This window comes from Lissotriton helveticus, chromosome 11 (genome assembly GCF_964261635.1).
Source record: "Lissotriton helveticus chromosome 11, aLisHel1.1, whole genome shotgun sequence".
NCBI lineage: Eukaryota > Metazoa > Chordata > Amphibia > Caudata > Salamandridae > Lissotriton > Lissotriton helveticus.
The window spans coordinates 1,111,913,787-1,111,941,739 of NC_136072.1; the positions used below are offsets into that span (position 1 = coordinate 1,111,913,787).

The following is a 27,953-nucleotide window of genomic DNA, read 5'->3' on the forward strand; positions in this document are numbered from 1 at the left end:
TCTTTTCAGGGACTGTGGATCGGGCTGTGAGATGTCTGGGAATCCAGGTCTTGTTGGGCTCTGGGCTCGGGCTCCGGCGGGAGGCGGCGACAAAGCAGACGTCGAGTTGCTGGTTGGTGCCTATATTCACAGGGCGGTCACTTCTTGGCCACAAGGGAGATTATCTTCAGTCTTCTGTGCAGCAGAATGTCGAAGTCCAGTTTTCTTCTTAGTTTCAAGTCGAGTTCAGGATGATCTGAATTCTTGGGACACAGCTCCTACTCTTATTCCAACTCTAGGGGCCGGATTACCTGCTAGGTCCCTCCTCTGGGTGGGACCAGGAAGGGGGGTGGCTACACCCCCTTTCCTTTGTCCATCTCCGCGCCAAGACTGGGGCTGGGAAGCCCCAGAACCGGTTTGGACTGGCTTATGCACAGGGACACCTTGTGTGCCCCAGGCATGTCTCATTCTATTCAGCCCTGTCCTACCCAATGCACAAAATCCTGTCTGGGGTGGTGCTAGCACTTCCCAAGGCAGGAAACCCTTTGTCCAAGCCTCCCTCGCTGGAAGGACTCCCAGCAGCAGGAGGTCAGACTTGTGTCTGTGGTGGCAGCATACATTTTGTGATGCTGAGGCTCATGTTTAACTTTACCCGGGTTTCAGGTTATGTACATGTCGTGTCCCTCTAGAAGGGTGGAATGCTACCCCCGTCGCCAGAACTGGCGAGGGGGTAGTATTCCAATTCGTATGACACCATACTCGACATGTTTTGATAAAGCCAAACCAAGGATAGAGGTTCATAATGCACTTAAGAGTATATGGTATGGCAGTATCATGTAACAGCTAAAGGATTTTGTTCCGAAAGCTGCAGACAGGCTCAGCTCATGCTAGAGCACCATCTCACATATTTCCAAGCACTCTGCCTCCAGGATTGATGAGGCCTTCCATAGGAGTGGCTGATAGGAACATATGTGTCCATTTTAAGTTAGATATAGACATACTATACCTAAGTAAGGGGTGATTACACCGACTTACCCCAGCTGAGTGATCAGCCAGTTGTGTCAAATATGGAGGCCAGGCCAGGGGTGGCATAATACATGCTGCAGCCCCTGGTAGGCCTTGGAAACACCTATGCCTGGGTACCTGGGTACACTGTTACAGGGGCCAATAAGGTGAACCAGTTCCAATTCGTAATGCACCTGGTGTGCATTGGTATTAATTTAGAGAGAGAACAGCAGGCTGTGGGTCTGATTAGCAGGCCCACAGCCACATTAAGTCATAAACCAGTGAAGCAAAAAGCAAAAATTTGGGGTGACCATAGGATAGCAGACCCTACTCTCCTACAGGTGGTCTGCATCTCAGGTTGAGCATGAGCTAGCTCATGTGTCCAGGGACCTTTCCTCTCTGTTTTCAAAAGGGAACATCTTCATAAATATGATAAGATGTGCCTTTTTAGAAAACAGCTGATGTGCCCTTCTTAATGTCTGAATATTATGAGATGTTGCCTTAGCAAGCACAGAAAAACCAAAGCACTGTGTTGTTGGACAAAATTACAAAATCTTAAGAAATGAACTAAATATTAATAACGTGCAGCCTATTTCTTTAATATTAGTGTGGAATAAAAATGAATTTGCTACATGCCATGGGCAAAGCATATGTGGCCTAAAACGTGCAGTTCGGCTAAAAGTTTAAACTACAATGGGCCAAAGAAGGAACTTACTACACTAGAAACATACTGTGATCTATTGGATCAGCAACTTTACATAAATTAAGGGAATAATGTTAATTAAAATGAATTAAAAAATAAAGAAATGTTGTCATATTGCTCTTGCAAAAATTATATTCTCACCAACATGGCTTTATAATTTGCAAACAAGTTACGCGATAACCTTCAAAGAAAAAGGATCCCTCCTAATATGGGTAAGGAAGTGAAGTAGAATACGTTTGGCAATCCTGAAAACTAGATACGGCCAAGGGAAGGCTTGAAACTTCCGGACCTTGAGCTTTTTTTATTTCGTAGTGCAGATGTAACATGCTACCTAGTGGTGTGAGGAAGAAGACAGTTGGGAAAAGAGACTGTTAAAAGGCTGCTACTGGAGCGACACACTCCAAACACGTCTGGGTAGGGGGCTGCCTTGATAATGACCATACATGATAAGGCATTCTGCAAATGTGTGGGTTGCAGTTGTGCATAGAGTGATTACTCACTCACCTTTTTCTAGATCATTAGAGATATAGAGGCTACAGTCATTCCGAAAGATAGCCCGAGAAATATCCATAGTATGATGTACAGAGGGTTGGTGCATGTTAATTGGAGACCTTTTTCAGGGAGACAGTTTCTTGATGTTCAAAGACACCCACAGCTTCCAATTTGTGGTGTACCCCAACAGATATTTTTAAGGGAGAGACAGGGGCAATTTCTTCAGTATGTATGACTGAGGAGGATGGTGAGAAGGCTTGGCTGGAATTTCCTGTAATACCTCCCACTGCAGCAACTCTGACAGAAATCCTGGAGACAAGTCACGATGTGCACGCAGTATCCAGACTGTACAACGCTTTGCAAACTGATAGGCAGGAATTTGTGCTACTAGTCCTTCAAACATGGGATGATAGTTTAGATATATTGACTAATAGGGACGGGAAACAAACTTGGGAGCTTGTAAAGTTGTAAAGACCATTTCTACTAATGGCCGATTACAACTCACATGCTTCAATTTCCTACAACGCACTATCTCACGCCACTGCAAATAACCAGAATTTACCTCACCAGATCAGTGAACAGTTCCAGGTGCAGGTTGGTTTTCTATATATGATGTGGAATTGTGAACAAATACAGGTCTACTGGCGAGTTATTGTTCCTAAACTGGTTGCAGTTCCTTGCCTACCTCTTGTAGTGTCAGTCAAACAATGTTTTCTCAATGGCATACCCCCAGGCATGAGAATGAAAATCAGGTACACATTTGCATTACTGGGCCTGGTGCTGGAGAAATGACGGTTTGCCATACAGTTGCTTAGATCCCGTAGACCAGCGCAGGCCTCCTGGGAGATACACCACTTGAAATAGGGGATTGCATAGGAAATTCAGAATGAAGTTGTTCGCACAGATTATAAACTGGCAGATGACCCAGAGGACTGGTCTGTAATGCTCAGGGAATTGCTAGAGTGTGGGGGGATGTCTGTAGGTGGGTACAAGAATCAATGCTACCACAACTGAATTATTGATGTCCACATATATGCATATGTAATACCGGTTCATACTTAGGGGTCCATTATGATGGCAGGCGGACAAAGTCCGCTCGCCACCGTAACCGTAAACGGGACCGACCGCCAGAGGTGCGGCAGTCCCGATGTGTCCATTAGGATGCAACCGCCACCCTGGTGGTCACATCCCGCATATTTAACATTGTGGTGGGCGGTGATTTGAGCACCACCGGCCACATTGTTAAATATGCATGTTGTGCATTGGCATGCACAATGTGACAGGCAGCGCGTGGTGCCTGCCACCTTGTGTATGCCAATGAAGGGGGGGTACCATGGGTACCCTCCAAGTGCAGCCCACCACCCCCTACCTCCCGGGGGCCTGCAACAGGCCCCCAAAGTTTTCACTGCATGCCTTTCAATGGCGGAGTCTCTGCCATGGAAAGGCATTCCACCGCAGGCATATTAATATGGATAGCACCGCCACCATATTGTGTCCCTTTCCCACCCGGCCAGCAATCTGACTGGCGGAAAAGCAGTGGATGGTCTTTCCATCCACCATGGTGCCCCTTGCCATGCTAATATGATGGGGTAAACCAGGGATATTTTGCGGGCGGATCGCCACAGTCGGGATGGCGGTGGCCAACGCCGGCCTGGCGCTGGCGATCCGCTTGATATCATAATTAAGCATGGGCGGATTTTGCGAATTGGCAATCCACGAAATTGCGTATTTACGGATTCGCAATCCGCAAAATCCGCGAACTCTCGCGAATTTTGCGGATTCCTTTTTTTTGTGTGTTCGCAAGGGTTTCTGCCATTTCGCAAGGGTTTTTTACCAGTTCGCAAACGCGAACTTACTTGTCGGGTAGCAACGGTTGCGACCATGTTGTTTCTACGTCTGGTTCATCACAGCACCCTTTGTTTCACCACTGCCACCCTCTGTTTCACCACTGCCACCCTCTGGCTCACCCATGCCACCCTCTGGCTCACCCATGCCACCCTCTAGTTTATCACTGTAGATTATGGGGGGGAAAGCACACTTGCCCTGCCTCAACTGACATGAATGAATTAGGGGCTGATTAATGTGTCACTGAATTTGAACTTCCAGGCTGGCACCTCCTTCCTTATCTGTAATTGCTTTCAGTTGTAGTGTAATTTTTTTAACAGGTCCTTTGTTGTATACTTGTAGCTATTCTCTGAGCCTGCTGTGAGGGTCAGAGCAGGGTCATAGAATAGTTGCAAGTAGGCTACTGAACTCTGAAGGGGCCCCTCAGGAAGCACTACAGGGAATGGTTACTAATGATAAGATTGAACTTTTGCACCTGCTGAGTGCTTTCAGTTTTGCAAAAATCCAAATATCCAGCAGCATCCACAAAAAGTAATCCTTCCAGGCACTACAGGGAATGGTTACTAATGATAAGATTGAACTTTTGCACCTGCTGAGTGCTTTCAGTTTTGCAAAAATGCAAATATCCAGCAGCATCCACAAAAAGTAATCCTTCCAGGTCAAGATCCAAATCAAAGTGACCAGCACATGAAGAAAGCACTGGGAGAAGCCTGCTGGACAGGAACAGGAAGTTGGAGACTGTGGGGCACTTCCTTCCTCCCACCCCCCCCCACCCCCAAATGGACTCCTTGCAAAAAAAAGTGCAGGCAAATGTCAACCTGAGGAGTTATTCTGATAAAAATCATAATTTTCAAGGTTTATGCTGCCTGCTGGTGGATTTCTTGTGCGAAATTGCGCAAATTCTGCAATCTCGCAATTGCGAGATTGTCACTGCCCGCCGCATCCACGTGTTCGCAAGTGTTTACTCCCGCGAAATTGTATAGTATTCTAGTTGGCAAGTGCGACCAAGCAAAAAATCCGCTTCGCACGGATTTACGAATTTTCGGCAAGTTCGCGAGAGTTCGCGGATTGCGAATTTGCCAAAAATCCGCAAAATCCGCAAGCGGAACGGATTTTACGCCCATGCTTAATCATAATGGGCCCCATAATGTTTTTTTATTACCTCTGATGCTAAGTCACCATTTGCTTTTGGTATCAGTGATAAATGCAAAAATAAAACTGTAAGCAAAATGAATAACAAAATTACTGAAATTGCAGACGGGAACCATTTAGTAGGATTTTGGATAATGAAAAAAAGTATTTCCAATGTATAATAATTTGTGCTTCCTGGGCTGGTCAGTGTAATTCATCTAAGAATTACATTTGTGATTCTCAATATATTTGTTTAGGCTACATTAAGAGTGTACTACTTTAATACATTTATCTTTAATTCACACAAGATTAAGAATTACGGCTGCACACATAATATTTGCTTTTTATTACCTTTCCACACAAATAGCCTACATTGGTTCTATTATTATTACAATATGAAATAACAATAAAACATAAAATAATGATGATAATAAATAATACAATTATTGTTAACATTGCATTGCTATTATTAATCAGCACACTCTTTTTAAGTTCATAATGTTTAAGTGAACAGAGTATATTTTTTGTCAGTGATGAGTTATCCTATTTTTATGTTTTTATTAAAAGGTAAAAGTCTTTATATAAAGCTGCATGCAATGAAATCTTTAAAGAAGAATGTGTCTCCACCTATCCTGATCACCCATGCTCTCATTGATGATCACTAATGAGGGAACATCACTGTGGTGCTTACCTTAGATGGGGAGTTGATGATGGAGATGTGTAGCCCAAACTGCAATGACCCGCCGATGCCCACTACTAAAGTCAGGCAGGCCAGCCTCCAGGTCATCTGTTGGGAGAGTGGGAAAGAAAGAGGAAGACAGTGAAATGATTAGAAGCGCTAGACCATATATTATATATTTGGCTTTTTCCACAAAGTGCTCAAATTGACCGTTGGATTAAATGTAATGTAGTGTAGCCCAAGACAGTTATCCTTTTTTCTTAGATCTCTTCAGAAGCTGCTTCAACCTACTGGGCTATCTCACCACTTACTGATTACTGGGTGGTTGCCTCTAGCAACTACTCTGCTTCCCCACCACAGACTCACCATTATATTTCCCATAGTTCAACATTGACGGTGATTCAACATTTCATGGAAATCAGCATAATATAATTGTATGGGTACCAGTATTTGTATCATGGATACCAGCAATAATTTTATGACAAAAACCAATAGTTTCATGGCACCGAGCAATTGTTTCAATGCTATCAAAAATAAATTAAAGGCAACCAGCAATTGTTGCATGGCAACCAGCAATAGTTGCATGGCAACCAGCAATACTTTCATAGCAACCAGTAATACTTTCATAGCAACCAGCAATAATTTCATGAGTGATCAATTATGTCAAAGCTGTTACTAACAGAACCCATGTTTACGTGTTCCAACTGAATTTTAGTGAACGCTTGCTGCAGTGTTAATGAACAACTTACCTTGCTAGAAGCCCTCTGTGCAAGTGGCCAGAATTTTAAAGGCAAATTTTCCATAGAAAATACCTGAACCTATATTTCGATCAGTGGAGTTTGCTGGAATTGATTATTACTCACAGATGAAGGGGAAAGGAGACTTAAGGTTTACTTGGGTGCAGCAATCATATGTAAAAGTGATGATATCTATGGAACAAGAGGTATTCGCTGCTCTAGCAGAGGAAAGAACATCATCAATAGAGGGAACAAAAATCAGAAAGGTAAACCTAGGAGGGCAATGAGAGACAAAAACCTGGGCCAAGGTACAGAGAGTGAGAAAATGCAGGGAAACCTCGGGATCTCCGGATACTCTCTATTATACATGTGGAAAGAAGGCAACATCAAGTCATTACTTTTCAGGCGTAATGTATTAAATGAAGTCAATTAAATTTGATTACAATGTAAAGGAACACAAATATATTCATATATTTGAGATGGGAATGATCCCAACTATCAGCCAGATTCTTCAAACCAAAATCCGCTCGCAAAGGGCCAGATTCTGAGAATCTGGCCCTTTGCGAGCGGTATTTTTGCATTTGGGATGCATTATCCCAAATGCAAAAATCGCAATTTTAGAAATCGCTACATTGCAATTATTTGCATTTAAGGAATCTCAATTTGAGATTCCTTAAATGCAGTGCATGAACCATTTAAAAATTGCGAATTCGCAATCTGGGGCCGCTATTTACTGCGAAGTCTAACTACGTGCATTTTTCTAAGTTGTATGTTACACACACACATGTCCTTGGGACAGTGTACATTACCATTTCAGGGGTGCAACAGGGTGTCCTTTGGACACCCTGGCACCCTTGAAATTGCTTCCTTATTTGCGATTCGCTAATTGCTAATCGCAAATAAGGAATGACTCCCCATTCATTCCTATGGGCCTTTAGGCCCATAGGAATGAATGGGAAAGCCATTCCTTATTCGCGATTAGCAATTAGCGAATCGCAAATAAGGAAGCAGTAGAAATCTCTAAAAATATTGCGATTTCTACATGCATCCCGTTTTGCGAGTCTTTAATAGCGAATCCTTAAAATTCGCTATTAAGGACTCGCAAAACATGACTTTGATGAATCTGGGGGTATATCTTTACAATGAAATTAACACAAGGGATTTTTTTTCAGTCAAACCAAATGAGGTAAAGCCTCAGGCCCACCAAGGTGTTACAAATTATGTTTATTGAAGGTACAGCAAGCAGTTGGACCCACTCTGCAGAAGAAAGCATGCTGCCTCTAGACCCTGCTGTCTACCACCTCGTAGCAAAAGGCATAATGAAAAGTGCACTGAGTTGAAAAAGAACAAAAAACAATAGGTTTGTAGTTATTGTAAATGAAAGGGTTTCATCATTGACTGGCAAAAAGACTTGCGTATGTTAGATTAAATGGGTGAATAAGAGAATGCAAAACTAAGTTTATGGTTGGCTGAATGAATAGATGGATGAGTAAATGTATTGAAGGATAACTGACTGGGGATAGATGGTTGGGTGAATAGATAAGCACATGGATTCATGGGTGAATGGGTGAGATGAAGGATGGATGAAGTGTCTGATGAATGACTGCATAGATGAATGAATGAATAGGTAGGACATGGGGAAAGAGAGCAGCAGCTACCTCAGCAAGCAGCAGTAAGAACCTTTAAAGTTATGCATCACTTACCAACAAGTTCTGAAAGCAACATATGCATTGGAACCCTTACAAATAGAGACTGTCAAGAAAGAGAATTTCCATAAAAATCATTGTATTCCATTCAAGAGGTTATACTGATTGGGTAACACGTGTGTTTCTCCCAAACAATAGCACCATTCCTAAGTTTCTGATAGCTCCTCAAGATTGTCCAATCTAATCTGCTTCCATGACACTAGCATCCCTAAAGGAGGGTTTGATTGGGCCAATGCCCAACTCCAGTTGTCCTGGCCCCGTCCCTTTGTGCCCCACCTTCACAGCTGTTGACTATTCCTCTGTGTCAAGAGGCACACAGGGAGAAAACTCCAACTTGCAACACACATTTAATATGTCCAACTCCCTTTCACTCCAAAGCAGCAAACCTTTGAGGCGCAACATGAGGCACTATATCAGCCTTCATATATGTGTGCACATCTATATCGTCCTAGATATAGGTATGCACACACATATATACAAAGGTTACAGTGGAGTTATAGTTCGGTTCAGATTTCACTTATACACAAGCAGTGAAATTCAGCAGTTATAGTTACCTGAGCTAACTAAAACCTGCCCCACACAAGCACTGCTTAAGACCTCATATTTCACATTGCTCATGACATGGTCAGTGACATAATTGATTAAATCACTGATGACATCTCAAATGATATCACTAATGTCATCATCCAGTGAGTGTAAGTGTTTCATGAACGTTTCTGAGACTTCAAGATGAATACTAAGCTACAGAATAAGTGATATTACTATTCTTTCTGTTCTACTGAGTGATACTGTTTCTAACATATGTCATCCAAGTGGCTTGGTGACCTTCTGTATCAGTGTGTGAGTAAGTGTCTGAGTGACTGTATGGTAGTGTGAGTGGTATGTGAGTCACATTATGGATCTGTCACTGGGTGTGTGGGTGGCTGTATATGTATGTCAGTGGCTGTATAGGTGTGTGGATTAGTTTTGTGAGTGTTTTTCTGGGTGTGTGATTGGGAGAGTGAGTGGTTGTATGAGTGTGTGAGTGGTTGTATGAGTGAGTGAGTAGTTGTATGGGTGTGTGAGTCGTTGTATGGGTGTGTGAAGAGGTGTCGGAGTAGCTGTGTGGATGTGAGTGGTTGTACGATGTGTGAGTAGTTGTGTGGGTGTCTGAGTGGCTGTTTGGGTATATAAATGAGTTTGTGAGTTCTTCTTTGGGTCTGTGAGCGGTTTTGCAGATGTGTAAGTGGGGGGTGAGTGATTGTGTGGGTCTGTGAGCTGTGGTATGAGTCTGTGAGTCTGTTAGTGGTGGTATTGGTTTGTGAGTGGTTGTACAGATGTGTGAGTGGGTGTTTGAATGGTTGACTCGGTGTGTGAGAGGTTGTGTGAGTGGGTGTATGGGTGTGTGAGTGGTTGTGTGAGCATGTGAGTGGTTCTGTTGATGATACATGTTAGACATAGTATCACACATTAGTAATTCACCTAGTATACTATGTTTAACACATAAACTCTTAGAAAATACTTACACTCACTGGCTGATGTCATCAGTGATGTCATTAGAGATGTCATGAATGATGTCACTGACCATTTCATGAGTGATGTAATATGTGAGGTCAGAAGCAGTGCATTACAGGGGGTGTAAGTCATAGTTAGCTCAGGTAACTATAACTGCTGAATTTCACTGGTTTTCTATGAGTGAAATCTGAGCCTAACTATAACAACCCTGTAACCTTTGTTTTTTTAGTGAATTTCTTAAATTTTTTATGTTATTTCCTTACTATAACGTCCCTATATTATTTGGTTTTTTTTGTGACTGTCTATGGTTTCTTAATGTTATTTCCTAACTATATAGTCCCTGTAGTATTTGTGAGTGGCTGTATGGGTCTGCAAGTGGATGTGTGAGTGGCTTTATGGGTCTGTGAGTGGTTGTGTGAGTAGCTGTATGGGTTGAGACTGGATATATGAGTGGCGGTATGGGTCTATGCTTGGGCACATGTGTAGCTATGTGGGTGTGTGACCAGTTTTGTGAGTGGCTGTATGGGTATGTGATTGGCTGAATGGTCATGTGGATGGATGTGTGAGTGGCTGTATGGATCTTGAGTGGGTGCATGAGTGGCTGTATGGATCTGTAAGTGGGTGTATGAGTAGCTGTATGGGTGTATTAGTGGGTGTTTCTATGGTTGTGTGAGTGGCTGTGTGAGTCTGTGAGTGAGTGTGTTAGTGTCTGTATGGGTGTGTAAGTGGGTGTTTGAGTGGGTGTTTGGCTCTGAAAGTGTATGCAAGAGTGGCTAAAAAGGTGTATCAGTGGGTGTGTGAGTGTCAGTGGGAGTGTGCCAGTAGCTGTGTGAGTAACTAGAAAAAATCTACCCAACTGGAGCACTTTCTATTGGTTAATTATTAAGTGCATAGTTGGGTAATAACTAGTGCATACTTTACATTACATCTGCATAATGAGCACACGAGGAAATGTCTCCAATGACCCTGTGTGCATGTAATTTCAGCAACTTTATTGTCTCTTGAGTGTCTTGATCACAGGTCTGTGATAACATGAATTCTTTTTTTTTATTATTATATTTATATTGAGAGTTCATGAAGACAGAATCAACATTTCAAAACACATTGATAAAAAAGATCATACAGTACTGGACACATAAATACAGAAACATGTTCAAATTTCATCAGTTCAAAACCTAATTTTAAAGTGCAATGTGCATAGGTAAAAATAATCTAGCAAACTAGTATTAGGAAGATATGATTCAGATTGGATATTGTCAGAGAACAGACTAGGATTCAAACAGACTAGGATTCAACACACTCCAGAATTTTTCATATTTCTTAAGAGCCCCTGATCTCAATGCATATTTTCTTTCCCTGCCCTGGATTTGTAGTAATTTTGCCTTCCATGCCTGAAATGTTGGTACTAGATCTGTTTTCCAGGACTGCAAAATAAGGGATTTAGCTATTAAAGAAGCTATGAAGAGGGGCTCGTCGTGTGGAGTCTGGATTGAGGAACAGCCTAAGACAGGAATTAAATCATCAAATACTATAGAGTCTTTGAGCTCGATAGAGAGGTATTTTTCAATTTCCTTCCAGAGTGGCTGAATTTTTGAGCACTCCCAGACAATATGCTTGGTACCTTTTTCTTTTCACGGAAAGCATTTGTCGGCAATTTGGGGAAAGATGTTGTGAAGGAAAGAGGGGGGTTCTATAAATTAACCATTTATTGTAAAATTGCATGTGTTTAAAATTAGCACCGCGGAAGATGGTTTTATTAAATGTATTTGTCTTATCCCATAACTGCGGGCTAATTTCGATATCTTCCCTCTTTTTCCACCTCTCAACGATCTTTTAGAACTATAATCCAACTGCTCAACCTCTTCTGTATTTGAGTATTCAGAGCTGTGGAGACATTTTCTTTTTTAAATAGATTTCCTATATCAAGCTCTCTAAGTTTTGAAATGAGCATGAGAAAAGAGCAGTTTAGAATTCTGTGGGAGTGTTGTAACTGTCTATAAATTTCATCCCAAGACTTCCCCCTGTTCCCCATAAGGAAGTCTTCGATTTTCACAAAGCCATTCTCCTTCCAGAGATGTATTATATTATTATCCATACAGCCCTCTTCTCCTAAGCTAAGGTTGGTTAAATCCGTTGTATTCCCTATTATAGGGATACAATAGAAGTTCAGAAACTGAGATTTCTGTTTAAAAATCCACTGAAGGGACTTATAGCGGACTTTCTTTGGATCTTTCATGATTCTAACTGGGTCAGTGATTTTTGATTCTGACAGCATCCTCTTCATAAAAAAGGATCTGCCTCGTGAGTTTCTAAAAAAAAACACCTAAAACTGTGGTGTGCAAAAGACACAAAGTAATATTCTCTAATATTCAGAAGAGATAGCCCTCCTTGTGCGGATGGAAGATATAAAGTGCTAAGTGCGAGTCTAGGAGATTTTCTTGCCCAAAGGAACGAGGAGATCAAAGAGCCTACTGTTTTAAAAAAGGAGACCTGAATAGCACAGGGTGCGGCGTTGAAAAGAAAATTAAAAAGAGGCAGAACCGACATACGCACTAGGGTTGCCCGTCCCATTAAAGACAAGGGTAATAAATTCCAGTGATCTAAAAGGGACCCCGCCTTCTTTAACAGAGGTAAGTAGTTCAGTGAATACAGATCTTCCAAATTATCTGATATAAATATTCCCAGGTATTTCTTTGGGGATGTGTTGTATATCTGCCTAAATTCTGGAATTAAACTGTCTATAGTGCAGTTGGCTAAAATAATTTCCGTTTTGTTAACATTAATCTTGTAGCCCCCTAATCTTTGGAAGTCAGAATTTTTTTTTTAAATTTTCAATTGACTTGCGGGTTTAGAATCTAAAAAAAGGGCAATATCATCCGCGTATAATTTTATATTTGTCATACCAGCTACTGGGGCTGTGTCGGACCTTATGTCCCTGATCGCGAATGCCAAAGGTTCAATGAATAGCGCGAATAAAATTGGCGACAGGGGGCATCCTTGACGGGTGCCTCTAGTGATCCGACATGTTCCAATGGTAGTATTATTAATGATAATCTGTGCCCTGGAATTCATATAAAGTTGTTTTAAAAGAGAAGTGAAAACAATCGGGAAATTAAAACTGTGCAAAATAGCAAAAAGACAGTCCCATGACACTAGATCGAAGGCTTTTTCTGCGTCTAAAAGCCAAATTTGAGCCTTCACCTTGTTGATCTTACAAAAATCTAGTGCTTCCAATAAACATTTTGTATTTGAATCAAGATGCCTGCCTGCAATAAAACCACACTGATCATGGGCTACTAGAGATCCTACTATTTTGTTCAATCGGTTTGCTAAAAGTTTTGTAAAAATTTTATAATCCGTATTTAAGAGACTTATGGGTCTATACGAATTTATGTTTTCCTTGTCCTTTCCTTTTTTAAAAATGCTGAACACCACAGCTGAATGAAAAGAGTCCGGAGGGGGCCCTCCTTTAAGTAAATGGTTAACTAAATGCAGTAATTCTTTAAGCAGGGTTCCTCTAAATTTTTTTAAAAATTCAATAGGAAGACCATCCTCACCATTAGCCTTACCGTTGGGGAGGGAGACAATCACCTCATCTAATTCTAACATTGTGAAGTCCTCTGTGAGGGATTTCCTGCCCCCATCATCTAATTTAGGTATTGCAAGTAGCTCTAAAAAATCTCCAATGGAATCGGATGTAGCCCCTTCAGTTGATTGGTAAACTCCCTCATAATGTTTCAAAAACAGCTCACCAATGGAGGTGGTGGTCTTAGCATGTAATTTAGTGATAGGGTCAGTCAGTTGATCTATCCTATTTCGGACCTGCTTTTCTTTGGCTTGCCAGGCCAAGAGCTTCCCTGTGTATTCACTCTCCTCATATATCCTTTGGGCATAGAGATTGCTAGTAGTCTCCCCTAAATTGTAGTAGAAGTCCTTCATCCTGGACTTTGCCTCAGTCAACTTTTGCCTAGAGAGCGTCGATCTAACCCTGTAATGTTCTTGGGTTGCCTCAGTGAGTTCGATTTGTAGATTGGCTTTCTCCTCCTTTCTTGCCTTCTGCTTTGGTATTTCTTTAGATGTAATTAGCCCTCGCAGGGTAGCCTTAAATGCATCCCAGGTCGTGTTTAATGGGGCAGTACCTCTATTCTGCACAAAAAACTGCTCGATATTTCCTTCAACATCTGTACACCATTGTTGGTCTAGGAGGTTCAATTTATTAAAAAAACCATCTTCTTAAAGGCCTTGCATCTTGTAATCCTAATTTTACCTCCATATAGAGTGCCGCGTGATCAGAGAAAGCATTTGGTAGGTGGACATAATAATGTGGCTCTAAAACATGGGAAGTTAAAAAAAAATCTAGTCTAGATGCAGAATTGTACTTAGCTGAATAACATGAATATTCTCGTTTGAGGGGATTGGAGACACGCCAATAATCAATAACGTCGAGGTCGAATTTACAGCTTTGAAGGGCCATAGCGACTTGAGGTTTGTTTTGGCGGCGATCTTTTTTGGAAGAGTCCAATAAAGGGTTTTGTAGAAGATTAAAATCTCCCCCCCCATATTATAGGCCCAGGAAGTCCTGTTATAGCATTCTTTAACTGTAAAATTGGTAGAGGGTCATCAAGAATAGGTGCATAGATTGTAGCAAAAATTATATTTGCGTTTCTTAATTTACCATGTGCAACTGCCCATCTACCTCTGGGGTCTGTTAGTGCCCCTTCCAGACTAAAGCCTACATGTCTTCCGATTAAAATACAAACTCCTCGCTGTGCCAGTCCAGCTGTTGACGATATCTTGTGGCCAACCCAGCTCTTGAAGATTTTATCTGACTCAGCCTGAACTCTATAATGAGTCTCTTGTAAATAGATAACATCTGCAATAAGATATTTTAGCCAACACTCAATAGCATTTTTTTTTCAAACATTGTTAAGACCATTTGCATTGAAAGAAATAAACTTCAACATACTATTTGTTCTTTAAAGTATTAAAAGCATCTATCAAGAACAACCAGTAATAGATCGATATATTCACAGAAGTCTTAAACCTCAGCATGTGCAAAAAGAGCAATAAGCAGCATATACATAAACTGGCAGCAATTGATCATACATAATCGTATTTAATCAAAAAAGAGCCACAGCACATTATTTGTTCTGGATCTCTCCTTGTGCAAAATACGCAGAAGAGCAGCACAGGTCTGAAGTAAAGGTAAGAAAGCCCAAAAAAGATCAGTATTACAATATTCTGAACCTCTCTTTGTGCAAATATGCAAAAGAGCAACACAGATGTGCACTAGCAGCGAAAGATATTGGACTAAACCTCCCCTTGTGCAAATACGCGGATAAGCAATGTTAAACCTCATCATGTGCAGATGTATGTTAAGCAGCATAGGTATATGAAAGCAGCAAATTGTCAAGGAGAAACAGCAGCAGCATTTTTATGCGGAAGGGCAGATGAGTACGTAACCAGCACAGTTGTGCAATTGCAGCAACACATGTAGTACTAAGCCTCACCTTGTGCAAATATGCAAATAAGCAGCGCAATTGAATAATAGCAGCAAAGCAAAGAAGAGAAGAAAGAAAACATATTACTTGGTCTTTAAAGTGACAAGTGCAAAATAATGAAATTGAAAGGCCTTTTAAGTATAACATTGTCCGTACCATAGCTGTGTTGAAACAAATAAATCTTCAATATATGAACTCTCTTTTTTTTCCCACTGTGACACCCCCCTTCACCTCCCTTCCCTCCCCCCCTAGAGTGGACGGTAACCCCCCGTGGCCCACTTCCTTCCTTCTCTGATATTTCTTCTTTTTGGATGTCATTTCATTGCATCCTTGTGTGCTTCCTGTCTCCACCATGTGTCCGCCATTCAAGAAGTTGAAAACTCAGCTGCAAATTTATGGACCAAGACCTTCAAGGAAAGACTGAGCCTCGTGCAGGATCGTAAAGATAAAAAAAATTCCCTTTGGCCAACACTTTAAGTTTTGATTGCTGCACTATCATGGCTTGAGCTCCCTTGCTTTTAAAAGAATCAATCAATTTAACAAAGTCCCTGCGTCTATCGGCAGATGCCGCCGACATATCAGAGAAAATCCGAAAGTTATTCGCCCCCTCCACGTTGAATGATATCTTGGAAAATGCAGTATTTAGAATTTTCTCTTTCACCCTAAAGTCTGAAAAATTAAGCAAAATTGTACGGGGATATTTCAAGTTCTTTGGTTTATACGCCGGGACTCTGTGCGCCTTTGTGATCGTTAGATCGCCCTGGAGCTCAGGTATGGCTTTTTTCAAGAGGGACTCTGACCATTTAACTACGTCCTTATCTTCCAGCCCCTCTGATATGCCTACTAGCCGTAGGTTGGACCTCCTATTGTAGTTTTCAAGGTCCTCCATTTTTTCTGCTAGTCGAGCTTTCTCTTTGTTGGACTCTGAAAGAACTTTCTGCATTGCCATTAAGGAGTCCTCTAAAGTCGAAATCCGAGCTTCAGCTTCGTAGACTCTCAAGGGAAGACTGCTGAGGCACTCCGCCATTTTCGTGAGCCTACTATGCAGCTGGGATATTTCCTGAGCCTGGGAGTCCTTAAAATCTCTTAGCTCCTGAAGGATGGTTCCAAGCATGTCTTCAATACCATTCACTTTTATGGCATTCGGAAGGGAGAACAAGCTGTCCTCTTGGTAGACCTGAGATGCTTGTAGACTAAGGTCTTGTCCGGAAAGCTTTCGTTGTTCGCTTGTGGCTTGGGCTAGTAATCTGCTGAGCTGGTGGTTGTGGTTGTGGGAGGGACTGAGGTAGGGCGGCACAGGGGGAGGCCATGGTTGATGTAAATTGTGCAGCTGGAATTGCATCTTCTGAGCCTACTGCCGCCCCTTGCGCTATTACTGGTGTCTCAGGCATTATGAGGCTATTTATATTCCCTCCGGCGTTAGAGACATCTCGGTCCGGCATGCCATTTCCCCCCTCTCGGTTGATCTCACCCCGCGCGGGGGTGCTCGACAGTTGCCCCTGTTGGAGAAGGGGTTTAGAAAAAAGAGGGTATTGCTTAGGAGTTGATTGACTCTCAGAGCCCTTAGCTATAGATGTTTTATCAGCCTTGACCCCTTTGTCCACCACTTTATCCACTTGGCCTGTCTCCACTCCCTTGCCCTTCCTGACTGCCTCTCCCTTCTCACCGACAGCCAGCATACTTAATTCTGCTGAGAGTTCCGACAGAGAAAGAGTCTCTGCATCCCCGTCCTCCTCGCCCTCCTCCAAGTCATCATCGATATCAAGATCTTCTTCAACTTGCTTTCTCAAGACATTATATTTATTTTTTCTGCACGACTCAGCAGCAGTTTCATTTGGTTTTTGTTTCAGGGCATTTGTTTGTTGTGTTTTCCTTCTATTTTTTCTCTTTCCCTTGGCCGCCGGTGGAGATCTAATTACCGCTGGAGATTTCAATAACTCCCTTCCCAATTCTGGCTTAGCCTGCTTGCTCTTTGTTCTCGCTGCCATAATTAAAGGGAGGATCTTAATCTCGTGAGCCTCACTGAGCCTCACTCAGACTGCACAAGTCCGTTTCACCTCAGTCCGTTTCACCTCTGTCCGGCGCTCTGCCCCTCTCCTTTGTGTGAGAACCCTGCCCCAAGCAACTCTGAGGCCCCAAAAGTTCCAAAGGAGGGGGTGGGGGGGAAGTAATGAGGCTCTACTCTGCAGCAAGGGTCAGCGAGGGTCAGCATATATCATTTAGCCTGCCCGCGGTACTGCTGCATGCTGAACAGGAGCAGGGGGAATCAAAGGTTTGAGCAAAATGAGTACCTCAGCGCTCCAGGCTCGGGCATCAGACTCGGGCACTGGATTCGCGCTCAAAGTCACAGAGGAAGGGCAGGGCGGCAGCTCGAGCTTCAAAACTCGGGCATCATACCCCGGCAGGCAGCGGCGAGGCGAGGCAAGGCATCCTTTAAAGTCAGCGGCGAGGCAAGGCGACCTTTAAAGTCAGCTTTGAAGTCAGCCGGTAATTTTCAGCGGAGCAGCGGAGCAGCATCTAGCAGCAGAGAGGCAGCGTTGCGGCTGTGGGCGGAGCCATGAGGGACAGGAAGCACAACAGCGGCATGCGTGGGCTCACGTCAGCCGCACATCCTCCCTTCCACAGCAATGATAACATGAATTCTCGTCTAGAGAAGAGGACAAGACTACAAAGAGGGGCATCTCCACCCAACAAGGGTATTTCGTCTTAACTATATAATATAAGTACTTCTTTGGTTGGTGGAGATGCCATTACACGTCACCCAAATCAGTGTGAAAGGCACTTGGAGACCTTTTAGTAAGCTGTCCATTAAGGTAGGAAAAGGCAGGAAGACCATTGCTTACTATTAAAAAAAAATGGGATGGGTCCAAATGGACGGACCTTGCAGATGATTTTGGACATTTTTATACTCAAAGGGGAGAACCATGGACTTTGCTCTCAAGACAAGAAATAAACCACTCATCACAGTCACCACAGATTAGATTTGCCTCCAATAGTTCAACAATGCATTCACCTCCATTAAGGATTTTAGATTTTTTTCAACATGAAATACAAGAGGAAACTCACTTGCTTTGCCTTCGTTAAGTCCAAGAAGTTTTAAGACAATTTGTGTTTTATAGCAGTAGAGCTTCAACTGGGGCACCAGCTGTGTTTATATTTCCAAGTGCTTTATATTGAGGTTAATTTGTGTGAAATGAGCATCAGGGCCATAACAGAACCTTTTTTTCCCAAGAAGAGTCTGCGGTTTTGCAGAAACCATAAACCCAACTGGAGTACTTACTACTAGTTAATTAGTAAGTGCTGCCTCCTTGGGTAAATGTCTAGTGCATATCTACACTACATCTGCGTAAAGAACCACAAGGTAATGTTTACAGTCACCTTGTGTGCATGTAATTTCAGCAATGTGATTGTTCCCCGATCATCTTCATCTACAAATTTGTGATAATGTGAATCCTCATCAAGGGAAAATGACCAGACAACAAAGAGGTGCGACTCCACCAAACACGGTACTCCCTCTTTTGTTTATGAAGTTTAGGGGAGGAGAGGCGCGCTGCCCCAATCTCTGAGCCAATTTTGGTCCCTGGAACCCCATCTGCCAGGGCCTGGCCTCTAGATGCCGGGTGCCCTGGAGCCCTTTCAAGACACCTAGTCAGCAGTGTTGGAGACAGTGGAGTGGAGCCTCAATGCCCCCACAGTACCTGCCAGTGTTATATTCCCGGGTTAGGTCCATGAAGCGTGGCAGCTTATTCCTTACATTGTCCTAGAAAATTACATTTCAGCTGTGACCTTTTGCATACATTTGCATGCATGACAATGTTGGATTCGTTTCTCTGAAACTATTTAGTTTAAACATCCAGCTCCGCATAACATTATCATGATGCCCTAAACCTCTTTGTAGTGTAGTTCATATATTCCCAATAGGCTCTGCGCATTGGAATAATATATCCTATAGATGTGACATAGGACTGAGGGCAGTACATCTCTATTGAATATACTAAACTTAATTGTGAGTGCCAGCTAGCTCAGAGGTCACTAGAAACTTTCTCGAATACATAAGAAGGGATTAGTTTCCGACAACCGCATAAACATGACAACTTTGTTTCCCTAGGACTGGAACAAATATCTTCAGAGTCGTGGAAACAATAGATAACTATTTTACTCAGTCAATCGTGCATGCTTCGTTTCTACAGAGTTGCAGAGAAAATAGAGAGACGGGCGTTTCAATAAAAGGGGTTTATTGAACAGTCTTCTTTCTCACGCAAGAGAGGTGAACTGCTACAATCTTTAGACAGAATGCAAAGTATAATACATACAGCGTAAACAGTAGTATCACATAATACTGTAATAGCATTGACTAGTGCTATGACATATAAATATACATACATAAATAACACAGGCTAAAATACTCAACTGGTGCTTCTAAAATACGCCTACGCCAATGTACCTAACCTAGGTCTAGTACGAGGGAAGAAGTAAGTGTGGTCTTTAGCATAGGTTTAGTTTTTGCAAAGAATTGCCAAAGGTTTCTCTAGGTTCTAATCAGCCCCATACTTCAGAATGAGAGAGGCTGGTATCTCTTTCACAGACTCAATTTCACAACACCCCGCAAGGGGGAGTCAGAAACTGGAACTGGATTTTCGACAGAGGAGGACAGTTTCTGATCAGTGCATCAGCTGGAGAGTCGGCTTCCTTCGGCACTTGCTGTAGCGAGCTGTGTCGGGCTAGTAGGTAGTCGAACTGCACCGAACCACACCGTGCTTTGCTGTAGCAAGTGACGGTATATTTATACCTTGAAGGTGTTTAGGAATGCCAGCTTTGAAATAAAGTCGGGCATATGAACATCATGGATGAACCCTCTAAGAACTAGTTGTTCTGCATAATAATGAGTTTCTTGGAGAAATCAATATCCAGGCTAGGGGAAGTCCCTTCTGCTTAAGAGTCTGGTTTTCCAAGAAATCGTTGTGATGTTTGATGAACGGATGGAAGTAGCCATGCCTGTATTTGGGCTGTATGGCCTATGCCTAAATAAGGACTGGAGTTCTATGCCTATATAAGGGCAATGTGAATTGTACCTATGTAAGGGCATGAATCGGGAAAATGCAAACAGAATCTAAAAATTTCCTCATTTAGAAGATTAACCGCACATAGATGTGAAGCATCGCTGTCAGCATTGGTCTCATTAGCAATGTTCGTAATGGATGGTACCTGCATACCTGTTTTCTCTCGTACCTCACCGTCATGAATTTGCGACTGTGAGATCTTAAAGAATACCGTCATCAGAATTGGTAGCCGGTGGAGACAACACTGTGGTACTGGTTCAAGCAAAGTATCAACATCCGTTGGCATGACTGATGGGAGTGTGAGACATGAGTCTAACATGCATTCTTATACACATAGCAGGCAGCACAGAACAGGTAAGATGCAATCTTGCCAGATTGGTGTGAATGACAGAAACCATGTGGTATTTAATTCTCATAGACGAGGTAGTCCCAAAATTTGGACAATGCGCTCACCACACTTCATCGCCAGTAGAGTTGTCTCCAAGGAGAACAGGGTGTAGCTGGTGAATTGGCCTGCCATATTGCAGCAGCAGGAGCAAAAATAGTATCCCTGCAGCGAGTCGCAAAATGAGAGGCAGTCCGCCAAACAGAGAGTGCACGAAGTTTGGTAATATTCCTTTGACTGCTTCAAAAGATGCTAACAGTCCAGAAAATACGGTCTTAAATACATGAACAATACCGCTTGTATCAGACATGTTTAAGATACAACTTAACATTTTTGAGAAATGTACAGGGCAGTTTGTAGATAAGAGAGTATGTATCTCGGCAGAAGTCCTTGTGACTTGCAGATCATAGATTTCTTTGGCCGAGGTCAGTGGCACGGTTTTTGCAAAAGAATGGCTTTCATTCTGCTTAAAGTATCAAATTGTATAGAAGAGATGTTCAGTGAAGGTCATAAAGTCTGTCTTGGTTTTTGGAAACAATACTTGCATACAGCAAGTGACACTGGCTGACACAGTTACTATGGTATACCTGGCAACATGCCACAGCAGCTGTGATCATTCAACATGAGGTTACTACCATTTGAAAGTTGGCCAAAAATCGGATCAATCACCGCAGCTGGTGAACCTTGCAGGTGGCAGGATCAATTGTAAGAGGAACCATCGCAAGACCCATGTAAATTAATACCCTGACAAAGGAGAGAACCTCTTAGTGAATTTTCACAGTTATTTCCGCTAAGAAACACTTCACGTCCCCCACTCCAACATCTATGTGTGTACGGTAATTCCCAGGATGTCTTGATGTATTCTTTACCCAACCTTTCATATGTGCCTGCTGGTATGTTTTTTAGGCAATACTGAAAATGGAAAATTGTAACAGGCAGAGTGATTGTTCCATGTATAATCTATTCAGTAGCTGGCTTTTCAGCGCCTGTAAATGGCAATCTTTCCAGTTTTTCAATGCTCAGCACCGTATTGTCTGCTACCCTTTGTGCCAATTTGATCTGTTTATCAGTGAGATTGAATTCTGAAATTAGTGACATAGTATTGATTAAACGCGAAGGCACATAGCCTGAACGTAGGTTTTGTAACGTCCAGCCTAATAGCATGATAGAACATAATTGTGACTGACCATATTGCAATATGACCAAGTCCTGTTCCATGATGCCTATGGCAAAAGACACTGTACTGTCCAATGAATATATCCTGGACGACAGAGTCGTTAACCCATTGTCAATTACAGAGAGAGATTTCTCTAAATTAATACGATCAATTTCTTGTGTTCGTTCTGAAGTCTCTGCTTGCGCAATCTTCCATGCTTCATATATGCAGCATAGATACGGGCATATATAAAATGGTTTTCTTGGGCCTAGCCAGAATTCCCTAAGATCAGCGCCATCTTTAAGTAAAGATAAGTGTTGCTTTACATCCTTAAGTGTAGGTCTATGTAACCATTCAAGGTACAGTTTCCCTACACTGCATGTTGTTACTATTCCTGGATGCTGTCTTTGAAAATATATTGGGTCCGGCCTAGAGAATGTGAAACCCTTTGTTTTGTTCAGGAATCTATCTTGACAGTTGTCTGTGTCTGTGGACCAATCAACCATTTTTTCCACTCTGGATCTGTTCTGTTGTGATGCAAAATAATAGTATGTACGTCAACCTCCCCCTCTGAAGTGTTGTTCCTATCAGGTGTAGGTGCAGGTATGGACGGATTGTTCTGGTCTTTTATCTTGGCTAACCCAAAGCAAAACGTCTGTTGGACAGTGTCATTCAAAAACATAATTTGCTCAGGGATGATACAGGCTCAAAACATAGCTTCTATCCCCTGTACCTGCAATCTTGTGTGCCCCAAACAGTTTTTGTCTCTATATTGTCTTTCCAAAAGTCGAAAGCTAGTTTAGACATTTGAGCATAAAAGGCTGCGAAATAAATTTGTTTGGTATTTGTTAACATCATTTTCATGCCTGTTTTGTTTACATTTCTAAAGTAACATGATTCAGCATTGGATACTTTGAACCCTGAAAACTACGGAAATGTTCTTGCAAATGTTTTGAGCTACTCTTTGGCAGTGTAGGACAATGTTCCCATTGGTTATATATTAATAAATTTCTAGGATTTGCAGATGTGTGCAAGAAATGATGACCATAGTGATTATAACAGTATATTTGTTCATAGTCTGATGAACGTTCTAAGTATTCATGATTTGTGAACACTGCAGACATTTATAAGTCTGACATCATATTATTAACAGTCTCAAAGTCCCAATCATCAGAAAAGGTACTAGATGAAACAAAGTCACTTAATGAAATCTTAAATAATTGTGCAATCTTCAACAGCTCCAACAGGACAAAAATGTCATAGTCAGTTCTGTCCCGAGCTATACCACCAGGTATATGAACGGCTGTGATGTTCACTGATGACAAGTCTCTTTGTTTACGATGGAATGATTTGTGAGGCTTGTGGAGTAAGAGAATGTTCGTACTTGCTGTGTCCATTTTGACATATCTTCCATTTATCAGCATTCCCAAAGTTACTACTAGAGTCAACCGAAGTAGAAGAAAAAGTACACCCAACACAATCCAAAGTTCAATCCATGGTGAAACCAGATAAGTCTTTTTCAGGTGATAAAAAAAGGTCTGTTGCTTGTTCTTTGAAAGTTCTTTTTACTGGCGTTGTTTCAGGTTCACTGGGATCCTCGGAAAACGTATCAAAGTTAATGAAATAGCCAGAGGCAGTTCTGTCAATTGTTGGGATTGCATCAGGATTCGTTGGAATCGCTGGAACCACTTGATCACTTGTTACATTCGTTTAGGCAGATGCTACTACATTGTAGACAGGCGTTTCTTGACAAACTGTTATTTGGGTCTCAAGAGGTACGAGTTCCATAGCTTTGTTGCTTAGTCCTTCTTTTCGCACTGCAGATTCTTCAAAGGTGATGAGTCTCTCAGTTTGAACCTCTTGGATAGTAGCTAGATTAGGGCGTCTGCTACTTGGTCGGAGTCCACATGGCCTACTGCTTAGTATCGGCCACATGATATGGTTTGACCAGGTCGATTGACACAAACCTGTTCTTCTTTTTACCAGCAAGGGGCGGCAGTAATACTGTTCTTGATCCGTGGATTGCTAGGACAGGTAGTGGTTGTCTGTAAGAAGGCCCAAATTCCTTCTTGTCCAAGATCTTTTCTCTGACTAGATCACCGAGCTTTGGGATCCAGACAGGCCTTGCTGGGACGGTCGGTTTTTCTTCAATGGTGGTTGGCTTCAGGAACATGTTGCTTTGTTTCGTTCTTATTTCATTTAAATCCTGTAAAATAGCCAAACGGCCTTTGATAGCAAAAGGTTTTTGGTCTACCACTGAAGTCTGACAATCGAGGTCTGCAATCAGCATCCTAATTCCAAAAAGGACCTCATATGGAGTGATTCCCCCTAGAGAACTTCTTGGCAAATTATTAAGACTACGTTGGACACTTATTAGATGTTTACCCACCCGTCAACCAAACCTAATACCCTAGCTGTTATAGATTGCTTTATGTCCCGTTTTTTTCTCTCCACAACTGAATTTCCCTCAGGATGGAATGGGCTAGAGTACCACAATGCAAAGCCCAATTTGGCCTTGGCCTCCTTGTAGGCTTGAGAGCTAAACGCAGGACCCTGGCCAGAATGTAGCGTGCCGACTGCGTATGTGCCGATAAAGACTTAGAAATCTTTTATAACAGTTCGAGCATCAGCTGAGTGCTGAGGCCACATCCAAATGAACCTTTTCTTAATATTTGTGGGACTGCATTTGTCCACAGGGATGTCTGTGGGTAGAAAGTCTAATGCTGTCTAACAATGGTGTCTGTACTGGGCTGGCTACACTGTAGTCAGGTATCTGGCGGCGTTCTGTGCTGCGATCTCTGTTGCAGTCTATGCAGTTAATTACCAATGTGTGAATGTGTACATTCATTCCTGGCCACCAGTACATCTCCTTTATTTCTAATATTGTTTTCGAGATCCCCTGATGTATCAGACCCTCTCCCAGATGTGCTTTGTAAATCAAAGGTACTCTTCTTTTCCTGTTTGGAATTACCCTAACCCCTACTCCAGGGATTCCAGCAAAAGGAGCGGAGTTTGCATAAATTATATACGAGTATTTGAGTGGAAACTTATTACGTAACGCTGCACCGCTGCCTTTGCTTGTGGCATTGACAGCAAGCATTATTTCGCCGTCTATTTTCATTTTTGAACGAGGGATTGCAGCTACGGAAGCCGTTTGGACAGCTGCCTTCACGGCTTCATCAGCCAATGAATTCCCTTCAACGTGAACTCCATCACGTTGATGACTCAGTGTATGTATCATGTGAGTGTTTTGTAGTCCTTGTCGTAACTGAACTACTTGTTCCCAAAGCAGTTTATGCTTGATTGTGCCACCTTTTCCATCTTTGTAACCGTTTTGAATCCAGTTTTGCAAGTATTCATTGAAAGATGGAACACAATAATACGAATCGCACACTATGAGTGTGGGGAATTTGCTGTCTATATTCTCTAGTGCCATCTTGAATGCTTGTAGTTCAGCTCGCTGAGCTGTACAATCTCCTAAGGATTGAGTTTTAATCAATCAATCAATCAATCAATCAATCAATCAATCAAAGCATTTATATAGCGCACTACTCACCCAGAGGGTCTCAAGGCGCCGGGGGGGGGTCCGCTACTGCTCGAACAGCCAGGTCTTGAGCTGCTTCCTGAAGGCGAGGTGGTCCTGGGTCAGGCGGAGGTGAGTCGGGAGGGAGTTCCAGGTCTTGGCGGCGAGGTAGGAGAAGGACCTTCCCCCTGTGGTGGCTCTTCGGATGCGGGGGACGGTGGTGAGGGCGTGGCCGGACGATCGAAGTTGGCGTTTGGGAGCGTAGAAGTTGAGGCGGTTGTTGAGGTAACCTGGGCCTTCGTTGTGTAGGGCTTTGTGTGCGTGGGTGAGGAGGCGGAAGGTGATTCTCTTGTTGACCGGGAGCCAGTGCAGGTCTTTCAGGTGTCTGGAGATGTGGTTGCGACGGGGGATGTCCAGGATGAGTCGTGCTGAGGCGTTCTGGATCCGCTGGAGTCTCTTCTGGAGTTTGGCGGTAGTTCCGGCGTAGAGGGCGTTGCCGTAGTCCAGGTCATGGAGAGGGAGGAGTCCAGGATGAAGCCCAGGTTGCGTGCGTGGTCTGTTGGTTTGGGTGCGTTGCCTAGGGAGGAGGGCCACCAGGAGTCGTCCCAGGTGGAGGGTGAAGATCCCAGGATGAGGACTTCCGTCTTGTCCGAGTTCAGTTTCAGGCGGCTGTTCTTCATCCCTTCGTGAAGGTTGGCTCTGGCGGTGGCGGGGTCGTTGGTGAGGGACAGGATCAGCTGGGTGTCGTCGGCGTAGGAGATGATGTTGAGGTTGTGCTGGCGTGCGATGGCTGCGAGGGGGCTCATGTAGACGTTGAAGAGGGTTGGGCTGAGCGAGGAGCCTTGAGGGACGCCGCAGATGACTTTGGTGGCTTCTGATCTGAACGGGGGGAGGCGGACTCTCTGTGTCCTTCCGGCGAGGAAGGAGATGATCCATTCCAATGCCTTCTCCTGGATTCCGACGTTGCTGAGGCGCTGTACTAGGGTGCGGTGGCAGACAGTGTCGAAGGCCGCGGAGAGGTCTAGGAGGATGAGGGCCGCTGTTTCTCTGTTGTCGAGCAGGGCTCGGATGTCATCGGTCGCTGCGATCAGGGCGGTCTCGGTGCTGTGGTTGGCCCGGAAGCCAGACTGCGAGAGGTCGAGGGATCCGTTCGTCTCGAGGAAGGCGGCCAGCTGCTTGTTGACGGTCTTATCGATGACTTTTGCAGGAAACGGGAGCAGCGAGATGGGGCGGTAATTCTTGAGGAGTTTTAGTGACCATTGGTCAGAATTTGCCATTGCGCCAACAACCTTTAACGATTGCGCACGCGGCACCATAGGCTTGTTTACCCCCGTAGTTGGTTGAGCTGATCCGTCAGTATAAATTATATATTCATACTGCTCTAGAGGCAGAATTTCAGTAGGCAGAGGACATTCTTGTTCGTATTGTAGAAATGCTTGTGTTTTCAAATATGGGTCAAAAACGTATTCAACGTCTGTTGCAGCAAGAGAATTAACCCATTGTAACCATCTCGGATGTAAAGCTTTTGCATTTGGAATGCTCGCTTTTGTCACTGCCTCAAAGGCAGGCAAAGATGTAACAACCATGATGCACTTACCCTGTGCGAGGGCTCTCTCTTTTGCTACAGCAGTCTGAACAGCTGTCAGAATTTTTTCTGTCGAAGTGAATTTCATTTCTGCTTGTGTGTACAAGTGTGATTTGTAAGCTATATGTACTTTTTCACCTTCGTTAAAAGTTAAGTATGTGAATCTGCATTGTCCTGGAATGATTCGGATCACTAAGTTACGCATGTTTACGCTTGTTTGCAAATGGTTAGTTGCTAACATGTCTGTTTGCAAAGAACGCAAAATTTCTGTGTGTTTTGTGTCCAACTTACTGTTTTAAAATCAGGTTTGATTAGTTCGTAGAGCGGTTTAACTCTTTCTGCCTAGTTAAGAATGTAAGTTCTTCCGAAATTCTAGAATCCTGGAATTTACTGTAAGTTTTTCAGCGTTTTTGGAGGATGGAGGAGCGCACATTTCTCTAGAAAGTTTGCTGCCAGGCTTTTGCCTTCACTTGATAAATGGTATCTTAGAAAAAGGACGTTTAAATGGGCAATTCTAGATTTTTTTACTTGAATTTGTAACCCTCAGAGGCAAATCCAAGTATAGTGGAATTCACCCTATTCAAGTGCTTTTCCAGGTCATCGTCTGTCAGATAGATGTCATCCACATATGACAATGCTTCATCATCATAAGTTTGTATTAACTCTAATACCCTTGCCGAAAAATAACCCAGGACTGTTCTTGATTCCCTGTGAAAGCATTTGGTAGGTGGACATAATAATGTGGCTCTAAAACATGGGAAGTTAAAAAAAAATCTAGTCTAGATGCAGAATTGTACTTAGCTGAATAACATGAATATTCTCGTTTGAGGGGATTGGAGACACGCCAATAATCAATAACGTCGAGGTCGAATTTACAGCTTTGAAGGGCCATAGCGACTTGAGGTTTGTTTTGGCGGCGATCTTTTTTGGAAGAGTCCAATAAAGGGTTTTGTAGAAGATTAAAATCTCCCC

General features: G+C 42.9%; 1 protein-coding gene across 1 annotated transcript in view; it reads right to left on the reverse strand.

The window, feature by feature from the left end:
* LOC144792664 (solute carrier family 2, facilitated glucose transporter member 11-like) overlaps nucleotides 1–27,953 on the reverse strand; it is a 517,386-nt gene that overhangs the window by 440,728 nt on the left and 48,705 nt on the right. Inside the window, exon 2 of the mRNA XM_078667810.1 lies at nucleotides 5,847–5,942. Within this exon, the coding sequence (XP_078523936.1) occupies nucleotides 5,847–5,942 (96 nt within the window). The remainder of the gene's footprint in view (nucleotides 1–5,846; nucleotides 5,943–27,953) is intronic.